Below are 27,315 nucleotides of genomic sequence, written 5' to 3'. Positions count from 1 at the left end.
GAATATAGATAGATCAATAGAGAGCGATAGAGAGAGAAATAATTTTCTTTTCATTGATGCTACTTTTGAAATATATTTTAAAATCTCACATACATACACCGTAAAGTGACTTCACCTACGCCCAGGGGTACGCAGATATAAATGATGGCATTTTTGTTATGTGTACAAAACCTTAATTTCTTCAAGTATTGTTCGATTTGACGTCTGTGTCTACAGTAAGTTCTATAAATGGGGCAAAGATGATGTAATTCTGCCCCCTAGTGGTAGCAGGACTAGTTACGAACAAACGTGAGTACAGCAAGTACGTGACTACTGTGGGGCAGTCTTAACTGTATCTATGATACACTTTATTCAGTTTAAAAATAGTCGCCTTTATTTTCTTGTGGTAGTATTTCACAGGTAGCTATATTAAAACCATAGTAAAAAAACTGAGGCCAATAAAAGCAAAAAGTCAAAACTCAAAAATGACATCTGATTAGAGCATTCATTGAAAACAAATGAAAAATACACGAGATCTTAATCCAACATACAATTAATAAAACGTCACATTTTGAAAAAAGCCCTACACGAAAACAAGTACAGTACTTGCCAATAAAACATTAAAGACAACATGTGTAAGTCTAAATGTATGAGGATTCCCAATACAGCCCAATGAGAAAATTGCCAAAATGTTTCTTGAGTTTGTTGGCAAATCATCTCCATCTGATAGTTGTGGATATGATTTTTATGGACTAAAATAGAATGCTTACGGTCGTGCATTTCAGACAGTAAGTGAATGCACGTGCAAACAATGATGGAATTGTCTTAATTTCCCCGTTTGGCTCTGATACAAAAGTGTAAGTATAGCGCTCCATAAATAATAAAGTAATGTCTTGTTTTTTTTTAATTTTGTATTTTTTTTTTTACAAATAACATTCTTTAACATCAACATATAAAACATGACAAAATATAAATATAAGACAGCCTGACGTCCATAAAACATTCAATGAACACTTGTGATTTATAAACGCAATATGATTAAAGTAAACTGCCAGCTCATGTTGCGGTGGATAACATTTACAAACGACATACAAGACGTATCACACCATAGTGGTCCTGCAGGATGTGAGAATATGCTTCAAACAATGCACAGAAACTAAAGTGCTAACAGGAGAGAAGAGTGGGAATAATCCGAGCATACAGAAAAATCTCAAGGTTGTGGAGAAGAAAGATTGAAAGACCAATTATAAAACAAAGCCTCAACTATTACATGTACTGAAGAGATGTGTCATACGCATTTTATTTTATTAAATAACAAATCTTTTATAACTCATGACATCATTCATACTGTGGGTCCAATGTGGTTACTGGCCTGGCTGAATCACTTGTATACAAACACTGCTTTTTTTTTTTTTGTCATTCTAAAACACATCTATGTACAAAAATAGCGCAATTTGACAGTGGAAGAGGGTATATTTGATAAATATCTCCATAAAACATTTGAACCCTGCTTGTTTATTAAGTATTATTTTCATTCTCAACTAAATAAAAGTTGCTCCAATTTGCTCACAATATAAAAAAAAAACACAATGCTAGCTCCTAATTTCACTAAATTGTTAGTTCGGATTGAAAAAAAAACCAAAACAACATGAGTGAGGGAAGAAACACAGTCAAGTTCAGTCCCTGAAAATTACCCCGCAGAGATTTAAAGATGGCAGGCACTTGAACATTGTTGGTGGTGTTGAGGGCGATCGGAAAGTGTGGCCGAGTCACACGCGCAAGTTTTCTGTTTTTAAGTGTGTTTCTTGTTTCAGGATGAATGGCGCCACTCTTCCTCATGATTCCATCTCATCCCTGTCAAACGATGGCGGCTCGAAGCTGACCACCTCCTCGTAAGTTAACCCTATTGGACGGGAAAGGGAGGAGAAGAGGCTTACATCAACTCAAAGTCCGGTCACCTCCTAATTATCCAAAATATGCCGACTTACTCTTCCACTCCTCAATTTCCAGCTCGCGGCTTTCAAAGCTCTGGTCATAAGGCTCTGCTTCCGGCTCGTCATCTGGATCGTGATACTGAGCAAAGTAAGGGTGAGCTAGCGCCTCGGATGCCGTGATTCGTTTGTCCGTGTCCAGAACCAGCATTTTCTCCAGCAGGTCCACAGCTACAGGACGAAGGACAATGTTCAACATGAGAACTGCCGATACACATTCGCATCACATATAAATAGAAAAAAAAGTATATATTTTTTTTTTTTGCCACTTCAGTACTTTGACTATAATAATAAATTCGGAGGACTTCATTTTACGTTTACTTGACAATGCTATCCTAACAGTATTTTGCACGAGAACAATATTTCGGGTAGACCATCCAAATCCGGCGATTTCCTTATGAGAGTGACACTGAACCATTTCTTTCAACAGACTGCCATACAATGGGAAACTAGTGAGATCGAAAAGACCACTAGAGGGCCTCAGTGAGCCAGGAGAAAAGGTGACTGATGATTTTTTCTTTTTTTTTTTTTAGGTCCACTTACCAAGCGGGTTGGCGCCTATGAATACTTCTGCAAAGTTTCTCTTGGGCATGTGAGCAAGTGAGTTGATATAGTTCCTTGCCTGTAAGAGCAAATAAAGACATCGCCCAGTTGCATTAAACACAGAGTTGTCAAATGTTGACAAGCTCAAGATTGGCAACATGCAAGGCTGTGATGATTGCATAGAGACATCAGTGAAATGAGAGCTTTGTTTGCACATAATGCCCAGTTAAAATTAGGAAAATGTTTTGCACCATGCATTCGTCTTTGTATGTCTTGGATGTAAAGTTGGAGTTTGGTGGCATCTTCATGTCAGAGTTCTCACCTCATGGCTGGGCATTCTGCTTATGAGGGAGGCCGGGGGGGTCCCCGTCAGACGCATTATCTGCTGCAGCTGGTTTATGTCTGGTGTCTTGAGTCAAGGAGGCGTCATATCAAGGTCAAAGAGCACAGGCACTTTAAGGGAGTTTATGCAGGATGAGGATGAACATGTACAAAGTAAGAAGGGAGTATTGTTAGAGATGAAGGAGGCGCATTGGTCGAGCCTTTTGAATATTTTTTTTTTTTACCACATTCACACAGAAGTATACACAACTGTGATGGATAGGGGTGGGGAAAAAATATTCTGTGATGTTTTGCGATACGGTTTGTGCTGATACCAAGTATCGATACTTTTGATACCATGAACGGAGTTACATATTTTACATATTTTAAAGTTAATACTCAATATTTAAATATCGCAATACGTATCAGATTGCCACCCAAGGATGGGGATCCATATCGGATCGTGGCAAGAAGTGTATCGGCCCAGCCCTAATGATGGAACAATTCCAAAAAAAGAAAAACTCAAAACATAAAATAATAATAATTGAGTAATAACAATCTTCTGCGCACCAATTACAACTAAAACCCACACCGGCTCACAATCTCCATTCTAGGTGATGCCAAATGAATTTGATGGCACAATCAAGGGCCGTCACTTACTGTTTCCAAAGAATTCAGGACAAAACGAGGGGATCTCATCCCGTCCCTGACTGATTAGCTGAAGGATTAAGTAAGAATCCATTCAACGGGAATGCAACAACACAGATAAGGTTTGCAGAAGCAAAGCATTTCAGCACTGTTCCATTCAGCTGCTGCAAGGAATGCTCGCTAAGAGGGAAAACAGGAAGGTGTACCCTATCACACAAGACAACTGTGGGCAGAGTTGAGTCATAGACCACAAGGGACTCCATCTATCACACAAAGGCACGAAGGCTCGCACATATGCCCGCGGCGGGGCACTCCAAGGATCATCTTCACATTATTGATTCTTATTAAATTTGACATCTCTCTTCTCATGATGACTGTGTTCACTGACAGTTGATACACAGTGTGCACTCATCGACAACCTTGCGCACAACTCAAGAGACTGAGAGTCAGGAAGGATACGATCTGTGCCGGGGAACAGTGTTCGTCCGGTGAGAAGTTCGGCCATGATGCAGCCCACCGACCAGATGTCCACTAAAACGTAGAAGCAGTGAATGGTTTTGATAATGCCAACATGTTGGCGTCATATCGGATCACATACTTCAAAATGAGAAAATGAAAAGTCACAACGCGTCCTACCTGTCATGTTGTAGTGCATCCAATTAAGCATGATCTCAGGGGCTCGGTACCACCGAGTGGCCACGTAGCCCGTCATTTCATCATCTGTATGCCGGGCCAAACCAAAATCCAGGATCTGAGGGACGGAAATATTTGTGCGCGTGAGATATACAAATATACATGTCCTACCCAAATTCTGTGATGTGCTCCATTTCTGCAAGATGAAATGAGATTTAATATAAGAGCAGGATTAAAAAATGACATTTTGCAAAGATAATTCTGACAAAGAAGTAGTGATTTAACAATATGCCGATTAGTGTGGGTGCATTAAACAAATGTTTGCTTTTGTAGCTAGCGGTAGTGATGGGTAAATGAAGCTTCAAATCTGCTTCATGAACCAGATGTAGTATTTTTGGATTCCTCTAGAGGGCACTCTCTGCTCAACATTGCGCTGAAAGCACACTGACTCGCTATTCTTTAAACCCTTTAAACCAACAGTGCCATCTAGAGGATTCAAAAATACAACAACTGGTTCATGAAGCAAATATGAAGCTTCATTTTCCCATCACTAGCTAGCGGCATGAGACGGGTACCTAATTGTGTGACCCGGTGTTACCAGTATTTTGTTTTTTCCAACGGCCACGCACCTTCAACTCACAATCTTCATTAACAGCCAGATTACTGGGCTTCAAGTCCTGGAGACGGGAGAAGATAACTCAAAAGACAGCAATGATGGATGACAAACACAAACACAACACAGGGAACGTGAAGCTCTGTTTGTTATTGTTTTAAGACTTCACTCGGGCCACGCATGCATTAAGTGAAATGTGATCTCCCCGCTCATAAGCTATTATACAACAGCACTTACTCTGTGGATGATGTCTGCAGAATGGATGTACTGCAGGGAAAAAAAGGGGGAAATGATCAACTCACGTGCTGCTGAAGTGGAAGTCATTTTTTTTTAACAGCTAAGTTGTGTGCTTAACAAAATTTGCAAATGTTTTCCCGTTGTGTAACTTTCAGAAAGTGTTTGGTGGCGCTCAGCATATATGGAATTAACTGTAATTTACTGGCGGCATAAACTCAAAAAGTGTAAATGAAGATATTAATTGTATGTTACTGGTATTCCTAACAATCGTCCACACGACAGAGTAAGGAAGACAGCAGGAGTGCCAATAAGCGCCTTCGGGTTGAGTCCGGCAAACCTCTGCAATTACCGTGGCGGCCATTTTGTTTTTGGAGAGATTCCGGTGCAGCGTTGAGCAAGTCCAAAAAGCTGAATATTTTCATTTAGAATTCATAATGAAACTTGAAAAGTGTCAATTTAATTAGTAAACGTCATTTGCATGAGAAATTCTTCATTTCCGATGTCTGTAACCATTACACATTGAAAATGACTAATGGCTGCATTTCTAAATTCCGTAGTTCCATATTACAGTACATAAAAAAATGTGCATAAAGCATAACGTGAAAAGTCTGTTGATTTCTCGGTAACCGTTGCGATTTCTACGTGGAATTTTGACACAGAATAAGGTGAGCTCTGCGTTATTGCCAACGCTCACTCAAAAAAAATCTAAATAAAAATCAAGATGGCGGAAGCGCGTAGGGCGGAGCTACGGTACACTTTTTACAGCGGCTGCTTAGTGTGACGACGCTTTTGCTCCCGTCCGCATTCTGTGGTCCACAGCACTTTTACTTCCTACTCGACATGCTACCAGTTTAAAACTAATAAAAGGTCGCCTTGAGTTAGAATAGTTGACTGACAATTTTGACAGACGTTTAATTTTACAATTATTATACTGCTAAGCTTGTATGAAAGAACGTTAAAAACGTGACTTAAATCATCACCTCTACAATTAAAGGTTGTTTAATTGCAACATGTAGACTATTTAATGATTTCACTTTGGGAAATCATTTTTGAAATTCAAGCAAGAGGTCTAAGAGGTCACCCGTCCTGGAACAGATTATGTCAGCTCTACAGTAATAAATCAGATATGGGGCAGTAAGTAATGCTTTGACACACCCAACCGATCAGCAGTGTGCGACTACTCAGCGTTCCACTGACCCACCTTCAGGCCTCTGAGAATCTGGTAGATGAGGAACTGGACGTGGTCATCCGTCAGCTTCTGACACTTCACGATGTTGTTGAGGTCCGCCCCCATTAAATGGGTCACCAAGTAGCTACAAAACAGAACCAACCACTCAGACCTGAAGGAGACTGCCGAGCTTGCTTCTACAACTCACTACTGTACATTAATTCGTAATAAAAGATCCTTTTAAGCAGTGGCGGAACGGTCAAGGCCTTCTCTGCTGGCCTAATATAATGAAGAAATCCTGATCATATTCTTCACATTGGTGTTTTATTATATCCTAGTGGTGAATTTTTAAGTTTGAGTTTTTAACCAATCAGAATTCAGATGCGCGTGTGTTACCAGGCAGATTTCATGATAGCAGTAGCACGCTCTATTCGTCCGAGGCCTTCAGATACAATCGTGAGGGCGTCTGTTCTGTGTCTCAAGGGGGCTTTTACCATTCAGTTACGATAGCCAATCAGAACACGAGTTGATGACAGTAAGGCCTTCTCGTTAGCCTCTTGTGATTGGATACTCACTTGTGCGGGGGCAGCGCTAAGCAGAATCAACACACACGGAAGTCGTAACAAGCGACTGTTTGAAAATCTGAAATATATTCTTGATTTTTTTTTTTTAAACCACAATGGCCGAAGGAGGGAAAAGTGTGGATTTAATTGCAGATACACTTGCGACGCCATTTTCAAGTCGGACTTTAAAAGAAGCTAGGTCGTCCAACACTCGCTCAGTCGTGCTGAAGTGTCTTTCTCTTAATTATTTCTCCAGCCGTGATGTCATAAATGATGGTAATATGAGGGGGATTTATTCAAGAGTAAAAAATGCATCTTTGACGTCTTTAGCCGTCAATGGCAGTAAATGAATCAAACTTGGACCTCAAATTTAGTAGTAGTGACCTACAAGTGCAAACAAGCTTCATCTCGCATCTCCGTGACGTCACCCACCCCCCCACACAGAGACCCTCATTGGCGTACCGTAGTCTGCGCACACAAATGCACAGACTGCCAGATGGCTGTTACCATGGAAACAACTCCAATGTGCAGAGTGCATCTGCTTAACCTACATTCACCTAAAACACTACATGGAAGGTATAATAATGTTCTGCCCTTCACTGATCATTTGAAGGGATGAAAGAAAGAAAAAAATGTGTGACTTACACATCACTGAACTCTTCTAAGCTTGTCGCAGGTGTGAACACATCTAACAGCCCGATCACCTGAGGGGAACAAAAAAAAAAAAAAAAAAGAGAAGGTAAATATCATGTTTACACACACGGCTATAAATGTTCTTCAATATCCTGACTTCATTTGCTCAAACCACCGCCTTATTTTTTTTTTTACACAAGCGTTTGTAGTTAGATTAAATGACACAGACACACTGCTTTGTTTGTGTATTCCAATTCATCAGAGAAAATGGGTCAGCAAACATAACCGCTATCAGGAAGGAAGATTTTTTTTTTTCTTTGGCCAAGAATTATGAAGTGTGTTTTCTTCTAAGCTCGTATGGAATGCAAATCTAAAGCGACTGATATAATAACAAGGTCACGTCAGAGCACACACACAAGTTAAGCAGTGACTAAACTTGTTTGGCTAATAGCATCATCACGTCTAAAAATAATAGGGAATCATTGAGGCATGCAGCAAAGTTGCTACCAACGTTGCGCACAACTCTGAATAGTGACGAAAGCACACACACACACACACACACACACACTGGAGGAAACAGCTGAATGCTTAAGCTGGTGATGAGGGATCGCCATGCCAACGACCGAGTTAACTGCATTCCATTTTTGATTTCAAATGATATGCATTCTTAAAAATCAGCGTTCATAAATTGTGGGAGAGGTCATACGAGGATGCACGATGGGGAACCCTTCCCCCCACCCCAAAACAGAGTGCCATGGATAAGTACAGTATTGTAAAACACAGTTGTGCCATAGCTGCTCACCATGGACCCGCCCACGCACCGATGATTGGTACGCTACAGTCACAACAAATATCGGATTGGTTCATCCGAGCTGTCCAAACACAAAACCCAGGGAGTCTCCCGGCAACAGCGGGAGGAAAACAGAATGTCGCGCTTACTGTCTGCACAACAAAAGGTAAGTAATTCCCACGCTGATGAATTTAGAACGTACCAAAAAAAAAAAAAAAAAAACACTGCATGCAATTTTTACTGTTATGATGAAACAACACGGCAACATGCTTGAAGACAAATTACACGTCATACTCCAAGCCAGCGAGCGTTTGTGAGAGAGTGTCCAAATTGTTGAAGGGGTTGAGGTCAGAAGTCTACGATTGCTTCCACACCAAACTCATCCAACACGCAGGCCTTTGTCAACCGACAGAAGCATAGAAAACGTCTTATATAACAAACATTCAAAACCCAAGGGGAAGGAGGAGCCAAGCCTTGCGTGTGAGTGATCAGTTAATTAATCATTAACTACATTGTATTAACACTGGAGGTAATTTGATCCATTGCGACATCTGTTTATAAATGCATTGGGTGATCTTTGCAAAATAAATAAATGAAAAAAATGGAGGACTGGCACAAAAGAAAGGGCTTGTATAGACCCTCCTGTAGAAAAGCACACAGTATGTTATGACGGCGCACAGACGAGTTGGGGGGGGGGGGGGGGGGGGGGAATAAATAAATTACAAAAAAAAAAAGAAATCACATTTTGGCTTGGAAATGCTTCTCGAAGGAACATTTTCACAACATAAGGGCACGTGAGTAGTTTTCAATAAGGTTTGGATTGAGCGTCACTATGTCGTCCTTCCTTTTCACCAAGAGCAAAAAAAAAAAAAAAAAAAAAAAACTTCCCTTCAGGCCACATATGAATGTGTTAATACAAAGAAACCAAGTGACGTTGGGAATAACATATTTTGCATCCGTTTCTTGAACCACATCTTTGTTTAAATTCAACCAGTCAGTCTTCTGTTTTCTCGCATAAAACTACCAAAACTGTTTTCCTTCAGGTGCAACTCTGAAGAATCAGAATCTGTGGTGTCAGCCGCCAGGTTTCAACAAGAGTATTTCTCACTCTGGATGTCGGAAACCATTGAGCGTTGCTACGGAAACTTTCTGGCACGATAAAATTGCATTATTAACTAAGAGAGGGGCTTTTCCTACGACAACCCTCCATACGTGATCGTCTTACATTTTCCGAATGCGTGACATCTGTATCAGCTTCACAAATAGCTTTTAGAGCAGCGCATATCCATTGCCTGCAGTGGCTTGACAAGCAACTTTGATTATGTAACTTTAAGCGGTCAATGCCGATGGAGCTCCAGCCTGCGGCGATGAAAAGCGTGTGGGCAAAGTGTCCGCGGGTGATTTATGTACGACGCACAACAACAGCTTCTTCCTTCGACAGCCGCTTGCTCGTTTGTTCGCCATCGCGTGCATGTGCATCACATGGTGACATTTCTGGCTGCATCGCCAATCGATGAGCTTGGTAGAATGAATGTACTTTTTTTGACGTCTATATCCGTCAATGGGAGTGAATGAGTTCTCGTTGTGCAAATCATAATAATTAGCAATTTAAAAAAAAAAATCATTAAAAAGGGAAATTTGAGGACAAAAGCAACTTACATTCTCATGCTTCATATGTTTAAGCAGCCGCAGCTCTCTGTAGGTTCTCTTTGCGTGGATGATGGACTGGAAAGGTCTGGACAACTTCTTCACGGCTACTTTCAGGCTCGTCTTCATGTCAAATGCTGAACTGGAAGATACACAAATGCAGTAGAAGATGTTAAGATGTTTCGCTCTTGAGAATGCATGATATCACAGTCAAACAACTTCATATTTCTGTGAAATAATTCATCTGTTTTTGCGGAGTTTCATTAAAACAGCAAACTACATGTTTGAGCAGGTCGGCAATAAAGTTAGCGAATCGAACATATTCAACATTTTTCTGTGAATAATCAACAGCCAAATTGAGGCTTTGGTTTTAATTTACACTGCCCCATACGTCGCCAGACGCAGTGAAAAACATGTCAACCAGATAAATAAATTAAAAAATGTAAAAAATTAATAAATTAATTATTTAATAAATAAATCAATATTAATATTTTTTTTAAAATATCAGCATCTATGACCATCATTACACATTCTTTAAAAAAAAATATTTTAAAATAAAACTCCTGGTTTGTAATTATGTAAATAACACCCACAGACAGACAAATATTGAATGTCTTAAAGAAAATTCAGAGATATGCTCTACGTGGGTGGCTATGATAAAACTTTGAAGCTGAACTAAAAGAATTTTTTTAAAAAAGTGTTTCGCTTTGATAGGCCTGTGTTCTGCCACCGCCGCTCTAGTTTTCTCGACTAGATCTCTTGATGGCACACACGTGTCTGTGAGGGCAGTACATAAAAAAAAAAAAAAAAATGAATAAATACGTCTAAGTAGTTTTGCCATAACAAGAAGATGATTGGATCAACTCAAACACACCAATTTTAGAATGACAAACCCACCGAAAGCTCTTTTAACTGCAGTGAAGATGTCCGCGGGAATGTGCAACATGCATGGCTGTGAGCGCTTGATTCAATTATCTCGCGTAACTCAATACCTTGTTGTCATAAAAGAAAAGCGAAACAGACACTGAAAGTGAGGCAATTTTTTGTTGTTGTTGTTGTCTGACTGACAACGAGCCAACACTTTGGGTCCGATTGGAAAAAAAAAAAAATTGCCAGGCAAACAAAAAACAAACAAGACATTTGACAACCGTGCCCGATGAAGACAATGAGGTGGAAGAGAGGCTGCGAGCCAGATGGCCCCCCCTTCATAATATCTCGCATTCCTTCTAGGTTGACTCGCTACGCTGCATGACAAAATGAGTCAATTGCAAAATCTTGTGCAGACTGTGTCGAAACACACCGAGCAGGGAGTGTTCCACCCGCTGCACCAGTGACCCCGTCTGCAAGTGTAAGGTGACCTGATTATTTAATTTGATTTCTCCTATTCACGTTTGAGCCATTTCCTCAGGTGACTTCCTAAACTTAAGTCAGCGGCCTATCAGGATGCGTCAGCGTGACCGAATGATAGCCCCGAAAACCCATAATGACAACATTAAGATAAGCAGAGTGTTTTTTTACTTCTTCAGCACGAGCGCAATCGGTGGACTTTCTGGCCCACAGCTTTCCGGAACAACTTGCGCGAATTGAAGACCCACACTTGGTCAACATTGGATTTAACAAAGCTGCATGCGCGCTGACGTTTTAAAGAGTAGCTGATCTGCAGAACAAACAAGACGGGGCTAAGCAAACAGCGGCCAATTAGTGCGTGGTTAAAAAAAAAAAACGAGAGTGATAACACGGAGGTCATAAAAATGCAAAAAGGAGCAACGCTTTGACATTTGTCGCTCGATGGATTTAGTATCACAATGGTTGCGAGTATTTTTCCAATGTTAAATATCGATCCAACTATGAACTTTTGATGACTACTTGGGGCCTTTTAAAATATTCACTCACTTCATTTTGACATCCATACAGTCCAAGAAATCGAATAAAATTTAAGGGATAAATTGTTGCGGCTTGTAGAGGGAATTCTTTCGAGCCCAATGTCGATTCAGAAAACCATATTGCGATAATTTTGAGGGTTTTTTTTGTCGTTTTTTTTTTAGAGAAATTGAGAAATGACTATTCAATAAAGCTGTACAGACTGTACAAATTCATCAAAAAAAAAAAAAAAACAAGTCCTAAAATGTACTTTGATGTCTCCAAGAAGAATGTCACTTTACTTAAGCAGATTCGTTCCGTCCCAAAATATGCCAATTATGGTTGTTACCATGATGACAACTGAGTGCTCTTGAATTTGACTACAGGAGAGCGTCGTCATCCAAAACTGCAATAAGATTAACAAGGAGATGACAAAACCGTCCCCAAGCATTCGGTGGGAAGGAAATGTTGGTTACATTCGTAACAAATTTTGAATGTCATATATTATGACAAACCCTTTGAAAAAAATATTTTTTTCTATGTTTGGCTCAGTTGGACTTTGGAACGTCTCAATTTACATTTAATTTCCTCAAGAACAGATTGGAAATCCATTTCAATCCCAAATCAGATTCTGTTCGACTTTTAAGGTTCCTGTTAAGTTACTCGAATTTTAATTATATAAATTGACAAGTTTATTTCCCATGTACATATGATACTCGCTATCGAGCAAGACTCCATAAATAAGCTTCAACAATTAAATCCCACATAATAAAAATAAAGTAAAAATCTAACCCGTGTCTAACGTAGCTTATCTCGGTGATCATGGAAAGAACACTGGCAGTAAACGGGAATTACCGTTATTGGTATTCGGAATATCATCTCTTTATGACAGGAACTAACAAAACTGGTGTGTCAATTTAAAAAAAAAAAAAAGGTTCAATGACAACAAAAGAAAATTAGCAAGAAGCAGAACAACTTGTTCCGTACGACGTCAAGGATGTCCCGTACAGGTGCTGTCGTGTTCCACATTTTTCAGCCCGTCTAGTTTTGTTGACCATCATGCACAAGTCTACATAGTCAGCCTGACTATATTTTATGAAATAAAATAAATAAACTTGTGCTAGAACAGGTTATAATGTCAAAAAATAGTCGGATTTGATGTCATTTCAGGTCTGTAAGTGCGCCGCTCAAAGCAAAGAAATGTACGTTAAGTGAGAAAATGGAAGCACTCAGCCCACATTGGCTCTTTAAGTGCCAGTTTGTAACTTAAACCTCAACGCAGATCTCGCCAATTTAATAAATGAGCATGAGAACAATTGCAAATGATAGTTTTTTTGGCAATGAGTTTTTTTTCTCAAACTGTTACGATGCAATTTGTTTTTCAGAAGCTTTGATCAGAGTAACGTTGACATTGGAATTTATTTTGTCATGCACATTTTACGAGATTCATTTAATGCTATTTTGTCTGTACTTTTTACAAAACATTTGCTTTTGTCACGCAAAGTGTTTGAAATGTTTCTGAGATGAATTTCTCTAGATGCTTAAAGAGTGCAAATTTGGCAGATTTTCCAAGCCACAACACTGGCTCAGCTCTATTGGCCTCAATTTGGAGTAATCATTTTTTTTCCCACTTCAAATGATACGGCAGGAAACTGAAAATCATGCTACGTCAAACGCATCTGTTGGAACGAGAAGTGTGTGTCTTGTTTTTTTTGTCAATTCCAGCCATGTGTGCTCAAAATTTAGACTGCAATGACACCACCACAGGGCGACGCATTTTGGATTTTCTGATTGTATTCCAATACAGATGCTCAGATATAGTTATGTAATTATGTGGTCCAGTGGCAGAAAGTAACAAATACTTTTTAATTTTATTTACATTGCAAGTTAATGCAAGAAGGAAATTTTGGTTAGCAGGCCAGTAATAAAAAAATACAATAAAAAAAAAAAAAAACATGATTTTTGTATGGAAAAATTTTTTAGAAGTACCTATTTTTTTGCCACCATTTGTCTTAACTCGTTCTTTATTACAGAGTGTGACTGCTTTTGCCACCTCCATAAATTGGTTATAGCATTTCTAAAACTACAAATCAAAAGACGTGCCCATGATGTGCAATTGTAAACCACTGCCAACTACGACCAAAAGATTTCATTAACAATTTTAAATTAATACCTCTGCAGATGAACCCAATCATAGGACTGGATATTGTTTAGTTTTTATATGGTGTGATGACAAAAGAGGGCTTCTTCGTTAAAGTAACAACTGCAGTGTTGCATAGAATTGGATTAAGAGGAGCTAAATGGCATTACTCGCATAGCTGATTAAAGTTTGGCTCTAAGGTGATGTCACTACTTATACGTTGAGCATCGAGAAGGGCATCAACGCGCACACACGACTGAAGAGTGAGGTGCCATGACAGGATTAGTGATGACTAAGAGTTCAGTGCCTCACCTCGGGACCGTGAGTCATGGGTGTACTACAAAGAGTGACATCATTCTAGAGTCATCACCCTGCTCTTTTTTCCCCCCCCGCCTCCTATTCAAAGCCCTCACTGTGCACAAGGGGGCCTACTTTACTTACTGCAAACCACGTGACCTTCTGGTGTTCTGCAGGCCGGCTGCACCCAACTGGAAAATGCAAAATGCATGTAGAACATCGATGCAAAGTGTTAGCTTGTGCATGCTGGAGCCTGGGGCACAATAGCAGTGTCCTAAACTGGAATCAAATCCGACGAGGGGGCTGTTCTCAGGCCTGATGAAGGAGCATTCACAGGCACGCTTCTACTAACGGTTACAAAGCTGCACATTTTCAACTTGAAAGATTCAGAGACCAAACAGGTGTTGAAATGAAGGGCGACAATGACAAGTTGGGAGCGTGCACGATCCATTTGGGAACTATGAACAATGTAGAGAAATGGCATGTTGAAAGCATCTGCTTACCAAACAGAACCATAGGCACCAGACCCGACGGGAGACAGGTTCTGGTATCGCTCCGGGACCTCCCACATTGTTTTGTTGAGCTCCTGCCGGTAAAAAGTGGGTCTATCTTGCGACATTCCTGCGGAATTAAGTAGCTCCACAACGACGGGGGAAAATAAGGCAGCTGAAACTTGTGCCCTCTCCTCCCCGTGTGGCACCCACAAGGCTGGGTTACTCTTGGTAATAATTCGACCAAACTAACGCGATTTCTGGAGAGAGAAAAAGGACGAGAACTAAGAGCGCCTCGCGGTGCAAAACGGGTTCCAAACAGAGCTCTCCCAATGGTTCGTGCACCTCCTCGGCGGAGGTAACTTCCTCTTCTAAAGACGCTGGGTCAGGTTGAACGAGCTACGGCTCGATTATTCGCCCTCTTTCGTGTTCTGCTCGGCATGCGGAAACGTGAGCGCGTATTTGTCTTGGTCACAGCGCGCTCCCGGTAGGGAAGTCTCGCGAGAATCATGTCCTCGAGAAAACAAGGGGGGCTCCCTTCCTTGGTGCTGTGCAGGGCGGGAAATACCCTGTCAATCAATTGGCGAGTCTTCGTTCGTGACCCTTTTAACTGTTTTTATTTGTATTTATAATTATTTTAGAAACTCAAAACATAAACACGACATCCAAAAATATACTATAAAAAGCACATGAATACAATGTTTCGCGAAATCGACATTTATGAATATGCCATTTAGCCAACAGTATTAAATATATGAATACGAAATGTGAATTATTTGCAGATTAATGGTCTTTGAAGAAAAAACAATGTATTTTTAAAACAAAGAAAAACGAGTGGTTCCATAGTAAAAAAAAAATCTTTCAAAAAATTGACACCTTTCAAGCAAGGAGGGACAATTTTATGGTTTATCTCAGTCGGTTCTTTTGTCTGTAAAGTGATATAAATGTTTAATTGTGGCACTTTTAATTGTTTAAAAGTGTTTAATTTTAATTAGTTGCAACACATTGATGAATAACTCGTTTTAAAAGCCGAGGTCAAGAATTATTCTTATTCAAGTTATTATAAAAAGCAGTTTGGTAAGAAAAATATACTGCTGGATTATATTTATATGCTTATTTTGAAAAGGTAAATGTTAGTCAAATGCGCAAACAATTGCACTTAATTTTATTCAACACACATTGCCAAGTTGACAAACTAACAGTAGTTGGCAATGGATCAATATAACAATTTATATTCTAAGTTGCTATCTATCCAAATTCTTGTGTCAAACAAGCAGCACAATGTGTACTTATTGTTTAAGTGTTACATAGTAAAACAATTATCTGTGGGATCTGGAGATGGATGTTCTCCCAAATGTGGTAAACTGAAACAATCAGTCTGCGATGCATTCAGTCAAGTGAATCTGGTTGACGGGAATCACAAATTCCAGTATGTTACAAGGAAGTTATAAAGTAAGACTGTGCAGAAATTACGCTGTGATGTGTAAAGCAGCTGATTGCACTGAAACCGATTTTGATTTGAAGCTGACATCAGGCTTTATTTTGAATTTGTGTCACTCACTGGATAAAGGTTACACAAAAAGAGTGGGACTCTGTTAAGCAATGTTATGTTTATTCAATTAAGAAAAAAAAACATACAAGTTGTGTTGCTAACATTTTACTCAAAATTCCATTAGACCCGCTCCCCAATCATTTCTTTCAATAGCATGAAATGGTGAGATAACCACTGTCCTTATTTTGCATTATAGGCATATTTGAGGCAGATTTAATATACATGTTGGTCCAATTTGTACAAACATGAATTTGCAACAGAAATCATTAGACAAATTAATATATATTATCCACAATTGGATGGGCTTTGTGTTGTACAAAAACCTGTTTCACAATTGTGTGAAAACACATCATATATTATTTCTTTATCCAGTCATTGAAGAAGCATTAGAGATGTAGAATTGATCATCGGTTTTAAAATACTCATCTGACCTAAATTCATGTTGTAGAGGCAAACAATGCAATGGTTCATTGTCACACCTTCAGTATAAATAATTATGTGAACGAATAAGACAAAAACTGCATGTGTTGAAAACAAGAGTGACACCAAAGTGCCCACCCACTTCTCTGCAATAAAACTATGACGTAGATTCAGGATGACCTCATCTGTTTTGGGAGAAGTTATCTCCCCAGTCACCAGTAGGGGGCAGCGCTGACTCCTCTTTCAAAGCAAGCCCATGAGGTGATGTGACGTCATGGGTCACGTAGTCCACGAGTTGTCCCACAAGGACGAGGCATGACCTCACTGAGTCCAGCACTCGCTTGTGCCCATCCGAAGCTTCCCAATCCACTCCGGTTTCATCATTTCAGGAAGATCAAATAGAGAGCCATAATCACACAGCAGATCGCCACAGAAATATGGAGCCGTGTCCCAATGACTGCAGCTACAAAGAAAGAATCAAAAGATTACGTTTACTGAAAAGTCACAAAGGTTAATAAGGACTTTAGGCTGTATACTAGGATTCTATTAACTTATGATTGTAATGTGAATTACCAGTTTGTCACAAAGCCTTAAATCGTTGTATAATTGTTGTCTTAGATATTTGTGGACATGGGAATTAACAGTTGAACTTCTTTGTTTACAAACAACAAAGACAACAGTATTAAAACACTAGTAGACTGTCTAAAACCTGCATGATTAAAAAAAACAAACAAAAGAATGCTCTTCTTAGTGCCCTACCAGTGTGTTTCCACAAGTATGTTAAGTCACTGAAGTGTAGCATATTCTTTTACAAGTCACATCTTACCACAATAAATAAATAAATAAATAAAAAATAATTAACAGTTTCTCTAGTCTTTTCTCTCAGCCAATTGAGCCAGCGAGAACTGATTTGCCCTTTGCTAGTGTGTTTGTGTGGAAGGGGGAGGGGCCAGGCAGAGTGCAGCACCAAAAACAACAGCATCTCCGCACAGCAAAAAAATGTTAATACATCAGTTACATATTGACCAATGTTGATTTATCAGCGATACTCTATAAAAGGCCATTATTAAGCTTAAGTGGCATTAATCTATTTGAAAATGTGTAAGTTTTTTTTTTTAAACAAAGAGGCTCCAGGTATTTTAATAATATAAAATGTATAATAAAATATTAGGAATCATGATGAAGCAAATTATAACACAAGCTTTAATTTTTGTCAACTCAAGCACTTGTTTGTCAAAAGTCCTGAAGGCCGTTTTGTGTCTATATTCAGGGATACCGACATTTCAGGGCTCATTTATCCTTTCCGTCTACTGCAGGAATCAAACGCCTTCTACACTAAGCACAAGACAGTGGCCAAATCAGCCAAGTTGATTAATTTGGTAGTCTGGAGGTCTGTAGGTGTGAACATCACTTGCTCTAACAGCATCTAGAAGAGAGTCTGAGTCTTCTAAAGCCTCGAGTAACACAAGGAAAACATCACTAGATTTGTCACTCCACTTTTTCAATAAAGTAACAAGACTCAGCAAGCCTGCAATAATTTCACGGACTTTGTAATATAATCGCTTGCACTTGGATTCCTTGGGAGACACACTGACAACTAATTAACAGCAAAACTCAATTATTATCGGTCACAGTATGCATCTGTATGTGGAATACATGACGCATATAGCAAGTGACTTTCACGCTGTTTGAGAAAAAGCACAACTGAGCATTCTGTGCATATGCTGTGCCTGCAAGCAATCTGAGGCCGTTCATAAGCCGAATGGCAATAGTTGTTTGAAAAGCTTTTTCATAGAGCAGTTTATTTGTAAACCAGGGGTACCCTGGACTGCTGAAAGCCCAAATTCAACCATTTTAAAAGGCAGAATCTAATAAAGCAGCCGCTATTGATTGGCACCATTTGTGATCCTCAGCGTGAGACACCCCTACCTTTGTAGAAGACTCCCCACACTCCTTTCTTCTCCGACAGCAGCCAGCTGTTGAGTCGAGGAACCTTTTTGAAGTATGCACACGTGCAGATGAAGAGCAGCCCAAACACCAGGATGCCATCGAAAGAGTACACTATAGACCAGGGGTGCAGAAGGGTCAAATAGCTTTTGTAAAAATAAGTCATGAAAATAAACATTAATATGATCTACATCATGTTGACGACATCAAAGCAACAGTTCATTGTCGATTTGATTTGTGCATTTAAGCTCTTTATGGGATCGTGAATGCATGTAATCCATTGTGTTGTTTTGATTTACGATTGCATGCATGCGTACTAGTAAGCAAAGCATTAAAGCACTTCAAACGGTTTTTTTTTTATTGACATAACATAAACGTTGTTGACGGGATGATCTTGGCGCAGGTTAAAAAATACGATAAGATGCAATAACACTATTTATGAATTGCATTGTTTTAAAAAATAGTGTATGTCCGAGTAGAATGGTCGAAGATAGTTACCAGATCTCAATGTAGCATTGAGTACAAATAAGATAAAATAAAATAAAAATCAGCGCTTGCCAAGGGATAGTTTCACCACGGTAGTCGAATGTGATTCAAATGACATCATAAGATCAATCGAGATAAATTAGAAGAGCAGCCTCAGTTTGGATAACTAAAGCGACAGTTCTCGGGCCACGTAGACAGCTAACTTAACGTTAGCTTTCGTCAGCCAAGGTCTGCTGCTGACATTTATTTAACTCGCGTTATAATAAATAACACTTACCATTTGTCATATTCGCAGTGGCCTTTAATCGATGTTACGCGACTGTTAAGTTAAGTCCATCAAATCGCCATCGTGTGTTTTGGGGAAAGTGAAGCTAACGAAATCGACTTCGCAGTCACTGGATTGACAGTTCCGGTTTCAAACATTTTTTTACTTCTTTGCTTGGCGTCCATAACTTACGACTGCCACCTGGTGGAATTCGGGATTCACAACACCCGGTGACAGACACACGCTCACCCACTCAGTGAGCGATTAATGTGTGTGCATGAGTGTCACGCACAGACATATTAATCGATTGTGCGTTGACTATGATCTAATTAGGCTAAACCTCACTCGGCCTACTGTTAACGTTATTTTGGACATGCCATTGAAGATATTCCCTTATCACGTCTGTTTTTTAACACGCCGTCAATGACAAGTGATGACGTCACTGCCGGTGACGTATCGCAAGTGGCAAGATTACAAATAGTAAACCACTCATGTAACGCAGTTGCAAGTAATGCAATGCTTCAAAATTAGCCCAGATAAATATGAAAGTCGAGTAGTCTTGGTCAAGAAAAATGAGTGATGGGACTGAATCTTCGGGAATTTCTTCTGAAAATATAGATTTTAAATAATTTTTGTAGTTCACAATGAATGCACCCGCCGAATCTCTCCTCAAATATGATGGTCCAGTTTTAGTTCCTAAAAGTGCAGATAAAAAATCAGCAAAGGTGAGTAGGACCTGGTTTCAAAAAAGTATTAATATCTTAAATAGATACACAATACTCAGATCATATTTTATCATATATTATAGCCGCATTTCAACCATATAAATATTTTTTTTTCTTTTGCTCCTTCCTCCTGGAATTGTTTCTTTAGAGATTTCCGTTCAGCAACACTTTTCCTAACTCTGAACTCCTTTGTGATCTACACACAAAACAATCTGGTGCAAATTTGCGCAGGAACGGGCTAAAATGTGCTGAAATGAATAAAAAGAAAACACTTCTTGCTTCAGGGACGACCTCCAAAAGTCCCCAAGTCAAAACCTCAGCAGCCTGCAGACTCTTTGCTACGTATTCGAAAATCCATAGTGGCCACGCTTGAAGAAATCAAGCATAAAAATGAGGACATTCTCAATCTCATGTTTCCACCCAGGTATCCAAATTGCTCTTGAGTCCGCGTCACCCAGCAGTGTGATTTATTGTTGTCTCTCCCTGTCAGGAAATGGGAGGGAGCAAACAAAGAGTGGGTGCAGCATGTGTGCAGTGAACCATCCACTCGTGTGGATGTGGTGAACCTGGAGGAAGAACTGGACAAGAAGCTGCTGCAAACACGTGCCATGGAAACTGGAATTTGCCCTCTGAGAAGGCAATTATACACTGAGTGCTTTGGTAAGGCCTCTTGATGGAAAAAATACCCTTCAGTTAGTCGTGTGTCAATTTTCAATCCACATTTGTCGTTCGTTAGATGAACTGATCAGACAGGTGGTCCTCATTTGTGCCGAGAGGGGTCTTTTGTTGCTGCGGGTGAGAGACGAGATCCAAATGACCATTGCTGCTTATCAGACGTTCTATGAGAGCAGCATGGTTTTTGGCATGAGGAAAGCTCTGCATGATGAACAGGACAAGGTGGCCCTCAAAAACAGAGTAAGACTGGAGAACAACAAAACACAGACAAATTGAGCTTATTCAGCTTTCGGGTAAAATTTCAGGATGAACCCACTCTCGCCTTAATATGTGCATTTTATTTCACCAACTCTAAACTTTTGGATGCATGTGTCCCAATTTTTTAATATTTCACTACTTTTTGCCCAGGTAAAATGAATGTACTTTTTGACTTCTATACCCGTCAATGGCAGCGAATGAGTTCCTTTAGAGCTACAGAGACTGGAGGAGTCACAGAAAGGCATCGAAGTGGACATTCCTGGAAATGTATTGGTTGGGTCAAACACCTGTGGTGAATTTTGCCTGTTAAAGAACAGAAAGTTCTGCAATAATACTGGACAGCAGGGGTGGGCAAACATTTTGATTGGCGGGCCACAATGGGTTCTAAAATTTGACTGAGGGGCAGATGGATGGAATGTTTTGGTAACCTCACCTCATCGGAGAAAAAAATACTATTATAATAATATTTAATAATATTTTATTTTTACATAAAAAGGTTTATTCATTTAATTTTTTCAAGTTCGGCGGGCCAGATTAAAACGTTTAATGGGCCGCATGTGGCCCCCGGGCCGTAGTTTGCCCACGCCTGCTGTACAGTGTATTTTAGGGTCATCATGAAATTTCATCCGAAAGCCCAACATGCCAAACGTTTTTTTGTGAGTACCAGATATATTTGATCCCATCAACGTTTTATCAGCACATTGACTTCTATTGATATGCTTTATGTCGTTTTATTTGTGTAGATTTCTGATTTGGAGAACTTAAAAGAAGAGCTGATTGAGCAACTGGATCACCAAAAAAAGAAATGTGTGGACGTGAAAAAAATGGCCATTGAAAAAGAGGAAGCGCAGGAAAAGAAGCACACAGAGGAGATTCAGACTCTGAGGAAGAACAACCAGCAGCTCAAGGTCACGCGTCACAAAAAGACAGCAAAGATACTTTTGTCTTCTAAGTGTATCGCATTTTCTGATTTTTACTTCTCCGTCTCTTTAGGTCCAACTGGAGGGGCACTTCTCAGCAAAGAAGTAATTTCACCGACATGGGTTGCATTATCCCACTGCTGAACGGAACTAAACATATTCTTTTTTTTTTTTTTTACATCTGTTTTGAGGATATTACCATAGTGAAGTTAGCTCTAAAGATTGAAAAGGTCAAAGTTGTCAATGTAAGATGACCACAGACTGGGCGGCTGTGAGATCACCATAGAATGAAAAAAAAAACCCCCAAAAAACCGGGGTCAACTCAATGAACAGACATTGGTGGTCATATGATTCCCGCATAATATTATAGCGTTATAAATAAAAGCAGAATATGAAAGAAACGAACAATGATCCTACCAACAAAGTTTTATTTTGTATATTGAGCACATACTTTTTACAATTCAAACATTTACCTTGTCTGAATTATTCTCATTTGTCCCTTTCCCTCTGACTCATATTCTCTGGAAGGTGTAGATCAGGCCTGGGTTAAAAATTTTTTTTATTTTAATCTATTTTCCTTTTCATAGCCTGATATTGATTTATTTATCAAATCATACATCAATACCTTTAATAACATCTTTTCCCCCATAAATTTACATGACTTCATGCGTCACGAGATCTTGTCACGACGCCAAAGTAGCGTATCGAAAAAAAAATAAAATGGAGGAAGCAGTGAAGTCAGCGCCAACAAGCATGAAGGCAAATTATTTATTGTTTTGATCAGATCAAGTTAAATAAAATATACATAATTAATGTAGCTGCACTGGCTTCAATTTTTAAGATATTTTTACAAATGCACCAAGTCACAGCAAGCAGTTTGTACTTATTGCAGAATTGGTTCTTCTGAGAATGCCTTCCATACCAAAGTAAAATTGGTACGGCGTGTGAATAAAAAATTAATCAAAATTGAATGGAAAATCAAATTTACGTATCAAATCGATTTTGGAAATTTAAATCGATAAATTCAGCCATGTTGATATTGTACGCCACACTGCATGAAAAAGTGTTAGGATAGTGAAAATGCAGAAAAAAAGCAGTATCCATCAAAAAATGACTTCCATCATTTTAATTATTGTATCTGTAAAATGACTTAACTGTTCTCAATGTCACCTATACTGTAGCAATTAACTGCATTTTAATTATCAATATAACTAGTTGATTGATTGTTGCAATCATGTTCGACCAAGTTAACTAAAATGGAAAATAAGCATAAACCACCCAAACAACGAATACATACGACAGTACCACATCGTTTTAATAACACATCCAGGGAGGATGACAATGTACAATAAAAAAAAAAAAACAACTTGAAAATAGTATCAACTATGTCACATTATCATCCATTCTATTATAACAGTAGTTTTGGAACAGCTGTGGCATGATGACAGTGAGGTGAACTTGAGGAAAAACATCTTAAAAGATGAAAAAATCACCAACAAAACACGACCCGCAGGCGCAACCGTTGGTCTCGTTGACATTTTCTGAAATAGCGTTTGTAGTCGGCAACGCTGCCGCACAGCTGACTTGATTTATCCGTCCATTGTACATGTGACTTATATCATGAAGGTACAGGAAGGCCTGCCGAACAAAACACATTCAACCAGTTTGCCTTTCTGTTGGAACTCCACTTGCGGTAAACCTCGTGGCTCTTTCATCATAATTTTGAAATGCAAAATCACCGACATAAAAAAAAAAACAAACAAAAAAAAAAACTGTGTGCTCACTGCATAATAAATTAACAATAAATACAAGTTTAACAAATGACTTTACAACATAAAATATAACGGCAGTTGTGAATGTACTGACTGAAAGATGCTCAATTAAATGTCAAAGTTTAGAAATATTAGGAAGAGTTTCAAAGGGAGGAAATAAAGGTCATATATAACACAGCTGACAGTATTGACATAATCAAGGCTGAAGAAGGCAGACATGAAAATTCAAATACAAAAAAAAAAAAATCACCATAACATGAAACACTAGATGTGCAAAACGGATCTTTCGACACTAAAAAGCAAATCCCCTTGCAATTGGGTATGAATGCTCAGTGAAGCTCTATCTAAAATACCAAAGAATAAAATAAGACGTGGAAATTTACTGACAATTTGTTCCGTCAGAGGAATCCAGGAACCATTTTGTGTAATTCTGCCCCATACTTCCATGTGATAGTAACATATTTTGATCACGCAAGTCCTGCTCCCAACGCTTTGTTTACAGTGCTAATGCTAGCTTAGCATTGCTAGTACTGCTGAGAGCTGGATAGTTGTTCTCTGTGAATTTAAGAATGGCGCTCATTAGTGCAAATCTTGCTACTAGTTTTTAATTACTCCTCAAAGATCCATGTACTAGAATGACCCCATCCTCATTAGTTGTCTTTTACTGTCACTTGCTCTCAACTGAAAAGGACATCACAATGTCTAAGCGGTAAGCTTGCAAACATCACATGACCAACAGCTGAGCCGTGATTGGTCGTTACCTAAACCTGTGATGTCATTTCAATCGATAACAATAAAAAAAAAGATGGCTAAAAACAGGTTGTCATGTTGAGCCTTTGTAGTGTTTTGTTTTGGTCAGTTTCCCCGTGCTGAGCTTGGTCGCCCCGTAGGTGGCGCAAGTAGGGGCATGCACACCTGTGCGCAATTGCTAGCAACTACTTTGCGTTGAGGCGTTTGGATTAATACACAGCACAACTAGGCCACACTGAGAGGAAATACAGTGGTCAGACTTAACCAGGATGTACTTTAGGATCTAGGGAAAGTTAATATGTAGAAAAGGGGAAATGCCTTATATCAAGCATAGCATGTTAATAGATAATACTCTGTGCTTTGCTCTTGGTATCTAAAAAAAAAAAAAAAAAAAATTGGAAAGGCTTGTAATACCGTTCTTCCATTTCTGCAATTTTTTTTTTTATTTTCATCCACTCAGATCAAATCCAATCATTTGGTGATTTATGAGGATAACACAAAGCTACAATGGGGGCTTGTAGTGTAAACGAAATAAGGAAAGACTGGATGTCGGCGGAGATAAATTAAGGAATGCCCTCCTTCCTTTGGCAGCACTGCGAGGGCGGCACACCCCAGTCGTACACGTATGAAAGTCGCAGCTTGACTTCCTCCTTACAGAGCCTGCCGTCACGTTGCAGCATCTGGTGCTTCTCCAGCATGTCCTCCAGACTTTGTTTATGAGTCACCAAGTATTTATTGTTGCAACCGCGGGATTTATATTCCGTGTCAAAGCGCGGGTCGTGCGTCCGCCGAACATCCACCGGAGCCAGCCACGCCCCCAAAGACACGTCCTCACTCTGCCATACCTTCAAGTAGCCGGCATTAAGATGCACATATCGTACCAGGTCGGATGATAGGATGTAGCCGCCGCCCAGTGCGTATGGCAGGTAGTAGTCACAGAGCTCCCAAGAGCTTTCCCGCCACTTCCCGGCTGTCTTGACTCGCCCTCGGCCTGAGAAGAAACCCCAGTACAAGCGAGCGGGCTCTTTCCCGCGCAGCTCCTCTTTAAGGAGGTCCAAGCGAGCGAACGTGTCATCATCTGCTTTGAGGACAAACTTGAAGTCCACATTATGGTCCAGCCAGGAGTACATGTGCAGCAGCTTCATGGTCAAGTTCTCATAAGAATCTTTCAAGTCAGGGAGTAGGAGCAGATCCTTGTGCCGTCCTTGCTCTAGGTTGAGGTTCTGTAGGTCTTCATTGGAAAGCCCCAGAGTTCCTACGACAAACATGGCCAGAACATCCGAAGCCCGCTTGGACAGCCATGTGCTCCGGATGATACTCCTGCGCTCAGTGTACTTGGGCCCAGTTGTGATGAGGACTACAAGGAATGCTGACACATCTTTAGAAGGGGCGGAACGGTCATGCTGTTCTGGACGGGGATGTAAAGCGCTGGCGCGTGGGGCTAAGCCCGGTGGATCAGCATGACCCTGCTTCAGCGTTTCTGAGGTACATTTGGCCAAGAAGACAAGGACTAAAGCAAAAGTGCACACGGTGCACAGGAACAGCGCAGTCTTGTGGCGGCACACTAGACGAACCAAATTCATGGTGCTGAGCCTGTGATACAGGAGGGGGGGGGGGGGGGAACACATTTGTGGTCATGAAATCAAAATATACAGGCAGGTCCATAAATATTTGGACACTGACACAATTTTTGGCATCTCAGACCAATACAACACCACAATTGATTTGAATTACACAATTAGAGTTGAGAACTTGACCCTTTTTTGCTGGTCAGTCCCCTGCCCTCAAGACACGATCTTAGTACAGTTCGGGCCTTATTCATAAAAATGGTCAGCCCCCAAATCTGTTAAGGCGGGAAAAAAAAAAAAAAGTGTCCATGCATGATGCTCACGGCAGAGGTATATTTAAACATCATTAGCTGGTTAATTTACTATTCAAATCCGCTTATTAGTCTTATTTGTGTACTTCTTAGTCGACTCCTTATTGGTCTCATTCCTCTTCTTTACAAAAGTGCCCAATGCAAGTAAGTACGCACAGTTGGATTGCGGTATTAACATCCAAATCAGGAACCATGTTAAGATATACAAAATGAAGGTCTGCAACTACTTAATTGAGCATGGTCTGCATATAAATAAATGTACCCCTTTGCCATATAATGAAATACAGTCATTCGATTTCAGATGCAATATAGTTATAGTTAGTCTATCAGCAGTGGAAGAATTGTGGAAATGCACCAGTTTGCTGGGATTATGGTTAAGGAGGCTGACAACAATTATGCTACGTTAACATTAGTAATTAGCCGCTCAATTTGTTAACGACGAAGCAACGTCTGTTTACTGTACAGTATTTATCCGTGCGTTTTAGTTCTAGCAATAGCGCAATGTAAACATTTGTTGTGCCATGCTAGTTTTTTTTTTTACTTTTATTTACCTGTGCAGTAAAGTGGCCCTTTGGTGAATAGTCGAGCCACAGCAGGCCGTGCAGCTTTGCTAACGTTGAGGTTGGCTACCGAGTGCAGACGCCCTGCGCACTCTGGCAACTCTCTCCACAAAAAACAAAATCACACATGGTGCGTAAGTTAGACGAAGACAAAACGAATCACGCAAAAATAACGGTCTAAACCTGTAGAGCCAGTACAGAGGCAGAAGTGGACGTTTTCATTTTCATTTACGAAATGAAGGAGGCGGTGATGGAGTGGAAACCGGAAACGTAGCATCCGAAAAGAGACAAAAAATAAAACGCAAAAATGGCACATATTTTATTATCATGCTTCATCTCTTAGGCATGTGTATTATGACAAGGACACGTCTTTTAAAAAATGATACTGAAGGGGGTAGACTCAAAATGATTTTACACACGTGATTTTACAATAGGGTTTGGGTTTTGGCCTCTCAGCAAGCATTCTGAACGATCCCTTATTCAATATGGAAATGTAACCATCCGAATTGATTTTAATGTATTTTATGTGAGGATAAACTCAGAGAATTTCTG

General features: G+C 39.8%; 4 protein-coding genes across 4 annotated transcripts; 1 reads left to right on the top strand and 3 right to left on the bottom strand.

Annotated features, from left to right (window-relative positions):
• Window positions 1-981: 981 nt before the first annotated feature.
• Window positions 982-15,118, bottom strand: mapk14b (mitogen-activated protein kinase 14b). Its single transcript, XM_088309359.1, has 12 exons — window positions 14,567-15,118; window positions 9,779-9,908; window positions 7,342-7,400; window positions 6,167-6,278; window positions 4,966-4,995; window positions 4,745-4,792; window positions 4,119-4,233; window positions 3,942-4,013; window positions 2,836-2,915; window positions 2,514-2,592; window positions 1,968-2,141; window positions 982-1,882 (listed from the first exon to the last, which is right to left on the bottom strand). Exons 1-12 carry the CDS (start codon window positions 14,680-14,682, stop codon window positions 1,815-1,817), a joined length of 1,083 nt encoding a protein of 360 aa, XP_088165485.1. The 5' UTR covers window positions 14,683-15,118; the 3' UTR covers window positions 982-1,814.
• A 1,031-nt stretch (window positions 15,119-16,149) lies between these two features.
• On the bottom strand, window positions 16,150-19,422 carry tmem167b (transmembrane protein 167B). The gene is made up of 3 exons (XM_088309362.1): window positions 19,237-19,422; window positions 18,456-18,587; window positions 16,150-16,989 (listed from the first exon to the last, which is right to left on the bottom strand). Exons 1-3 carry the CDS (start codon window positions 19,244-19,246, stop codon window positions 16,907-16,909), a joined length of 225 nt encoding a protein of 74 aa, XP_088165488.1. The 5' UTR covers window positions 19,247-19,422; the 3' UTR covers window positions 16,150-16,906.
• A 323-nt stretch (window positions 19,423-19,745) lies between these two features.
• Window positions 19,746-22,014, top strand: LOC148327111 (axonemal dynein light intermediate polypeptide 1-like). Its single transcript, XM_088309361.1, has 6 exons — window positions 19,746-19,949; window positions 20,234-20,373; window positions 20,440-20,609; window positions 20,686-20,864; window positions 21,626-21,790; window positions 21,876-22,014. The coding sequence occupies exons 1-6, from the start codon at window positions 19,869-19,871 to the stop codon at window positions 21,909-21,911; spliced, it is 771 nt and encodes a 256-aa protein (XP_088165487.1). The 5' UTR covers window positions 19,746-19,868; the 3' UTR covers window positions 21,912-22,014.
• A 196-nt stretch (window positions 22,015-22,210) lies between these two features.
• Window positions 22,211-27,027, bottom strand: b3galt6 (beta-1,3-galactosyltransferase 6). The gene is made up of 2 exons (XM_088310059.1): window positions 26,755-27,027; window positions 22,211-25,917 (listed from the first exon to the last, which is right to left on the bottom strand). The coding sequence occupies exon 2, from the start codon at window positions 25,905-25,907 to the stop codon at window positions 24,888-24,890; it is 1,020 nt and encodes a 339-aa protein (XP_088166185.1). The 5' UTR covers window positions 25,908-25,917; window positions 26,755-27,027; the 3' UTR covers window positions 22,211-24,887.
• Between the last annotated feature and the right edge of the window lie 288 nt (window positions 27,028-27,315).

Source organism: Idiotropiscis lumnitzeri, chromosome 11 (assembly GCF_059441095.1).
Source record: "Idiotropiscis lumnitzeri isolate Australia: NSW breed Sydney's pygmy pipehorse chromosome 11, RoL_Ilum_1.0, whole genome shotgun sequence".
Lineage (NCBI taxonomy): Eukaryota > Metazoa > Chordata > Actinopteri > Syngnathiformes > Syngnathidae > Idiotropiscis > Idiotropiscis lumnitzeri.
This window is presented reverse-complemented; position numbering and strand designations above follow the sequence as displayed.

What these genes read in the sequence shown, in the direction of transcription:
- b3galt6 (XM_088310059.1), bottom strand. Translation starts at nt 25,907, where the DNA reads ATGAATTTGGTTCGTCTAGTGTGCCGCCACAAGACTGCGCTGTTCCTG.
- mapk14b (XM_088309359.1), bottom strand. Translation starts at nt 14,682, where the DNA reads ATGTCGCAAGATAGACCCACTTTTTACCGGCAGGAGCTCAACAAAACA. An exon ending in ACTGTTCCCCGGCACAGATC is followed by an intron (nt 2,916 to 3,941) that starts GTATCCTTCCTG and finishes TCAAGACACCAG; the next exon opens with ACATAAACCAGCTGCAGCAG. An exon ending in GGAAATTGAGGAGTGGAAGA is followed by an intron (nt 1,883 to 1,967) that starts GTAAGTCGGCAT and finishes CCCGTCCAATAG; the next exon opens with GGTTAACTTACGAGGAGGTG.
- tmem167b (XM_088309362.1), bottom strand. An exon ending in GTGGGGAGTCTTCTACAAAG is followed by an intron (nt 16,990 to 18,455) that starts GTAGGGGTGTCT and finishes CTTTCTTTGTAG; the next exon opens with CTGCAGTCATTGGGACACGG.
- LOC148327111 (XM_088309361.1), top strand. Translation starts at nt 19,869, where the DNA reads ATGAATGCACCCGCCGAATCTCTCCTCAAATATGATGGTCCAGTTTTA. An exon ending in AGGTGGCCCTCAAAAACAGA is followed by an intron (nt 20,865 to 21,625) that starts GTAAGACTGGAG and finishes TTATTTGTGTAG; the next exon opens with ATTTCTGATTTGGAGAACTT. An exon ending in AGAACAACCAGCAGCTCAAG is followed by an intron (nt 21,791 to 21,875) that starts GTCACGCGTCAC and finishes CCGTCTCTTTAG; the next exon opens with GTCCAACTGGAGGGGCACTT.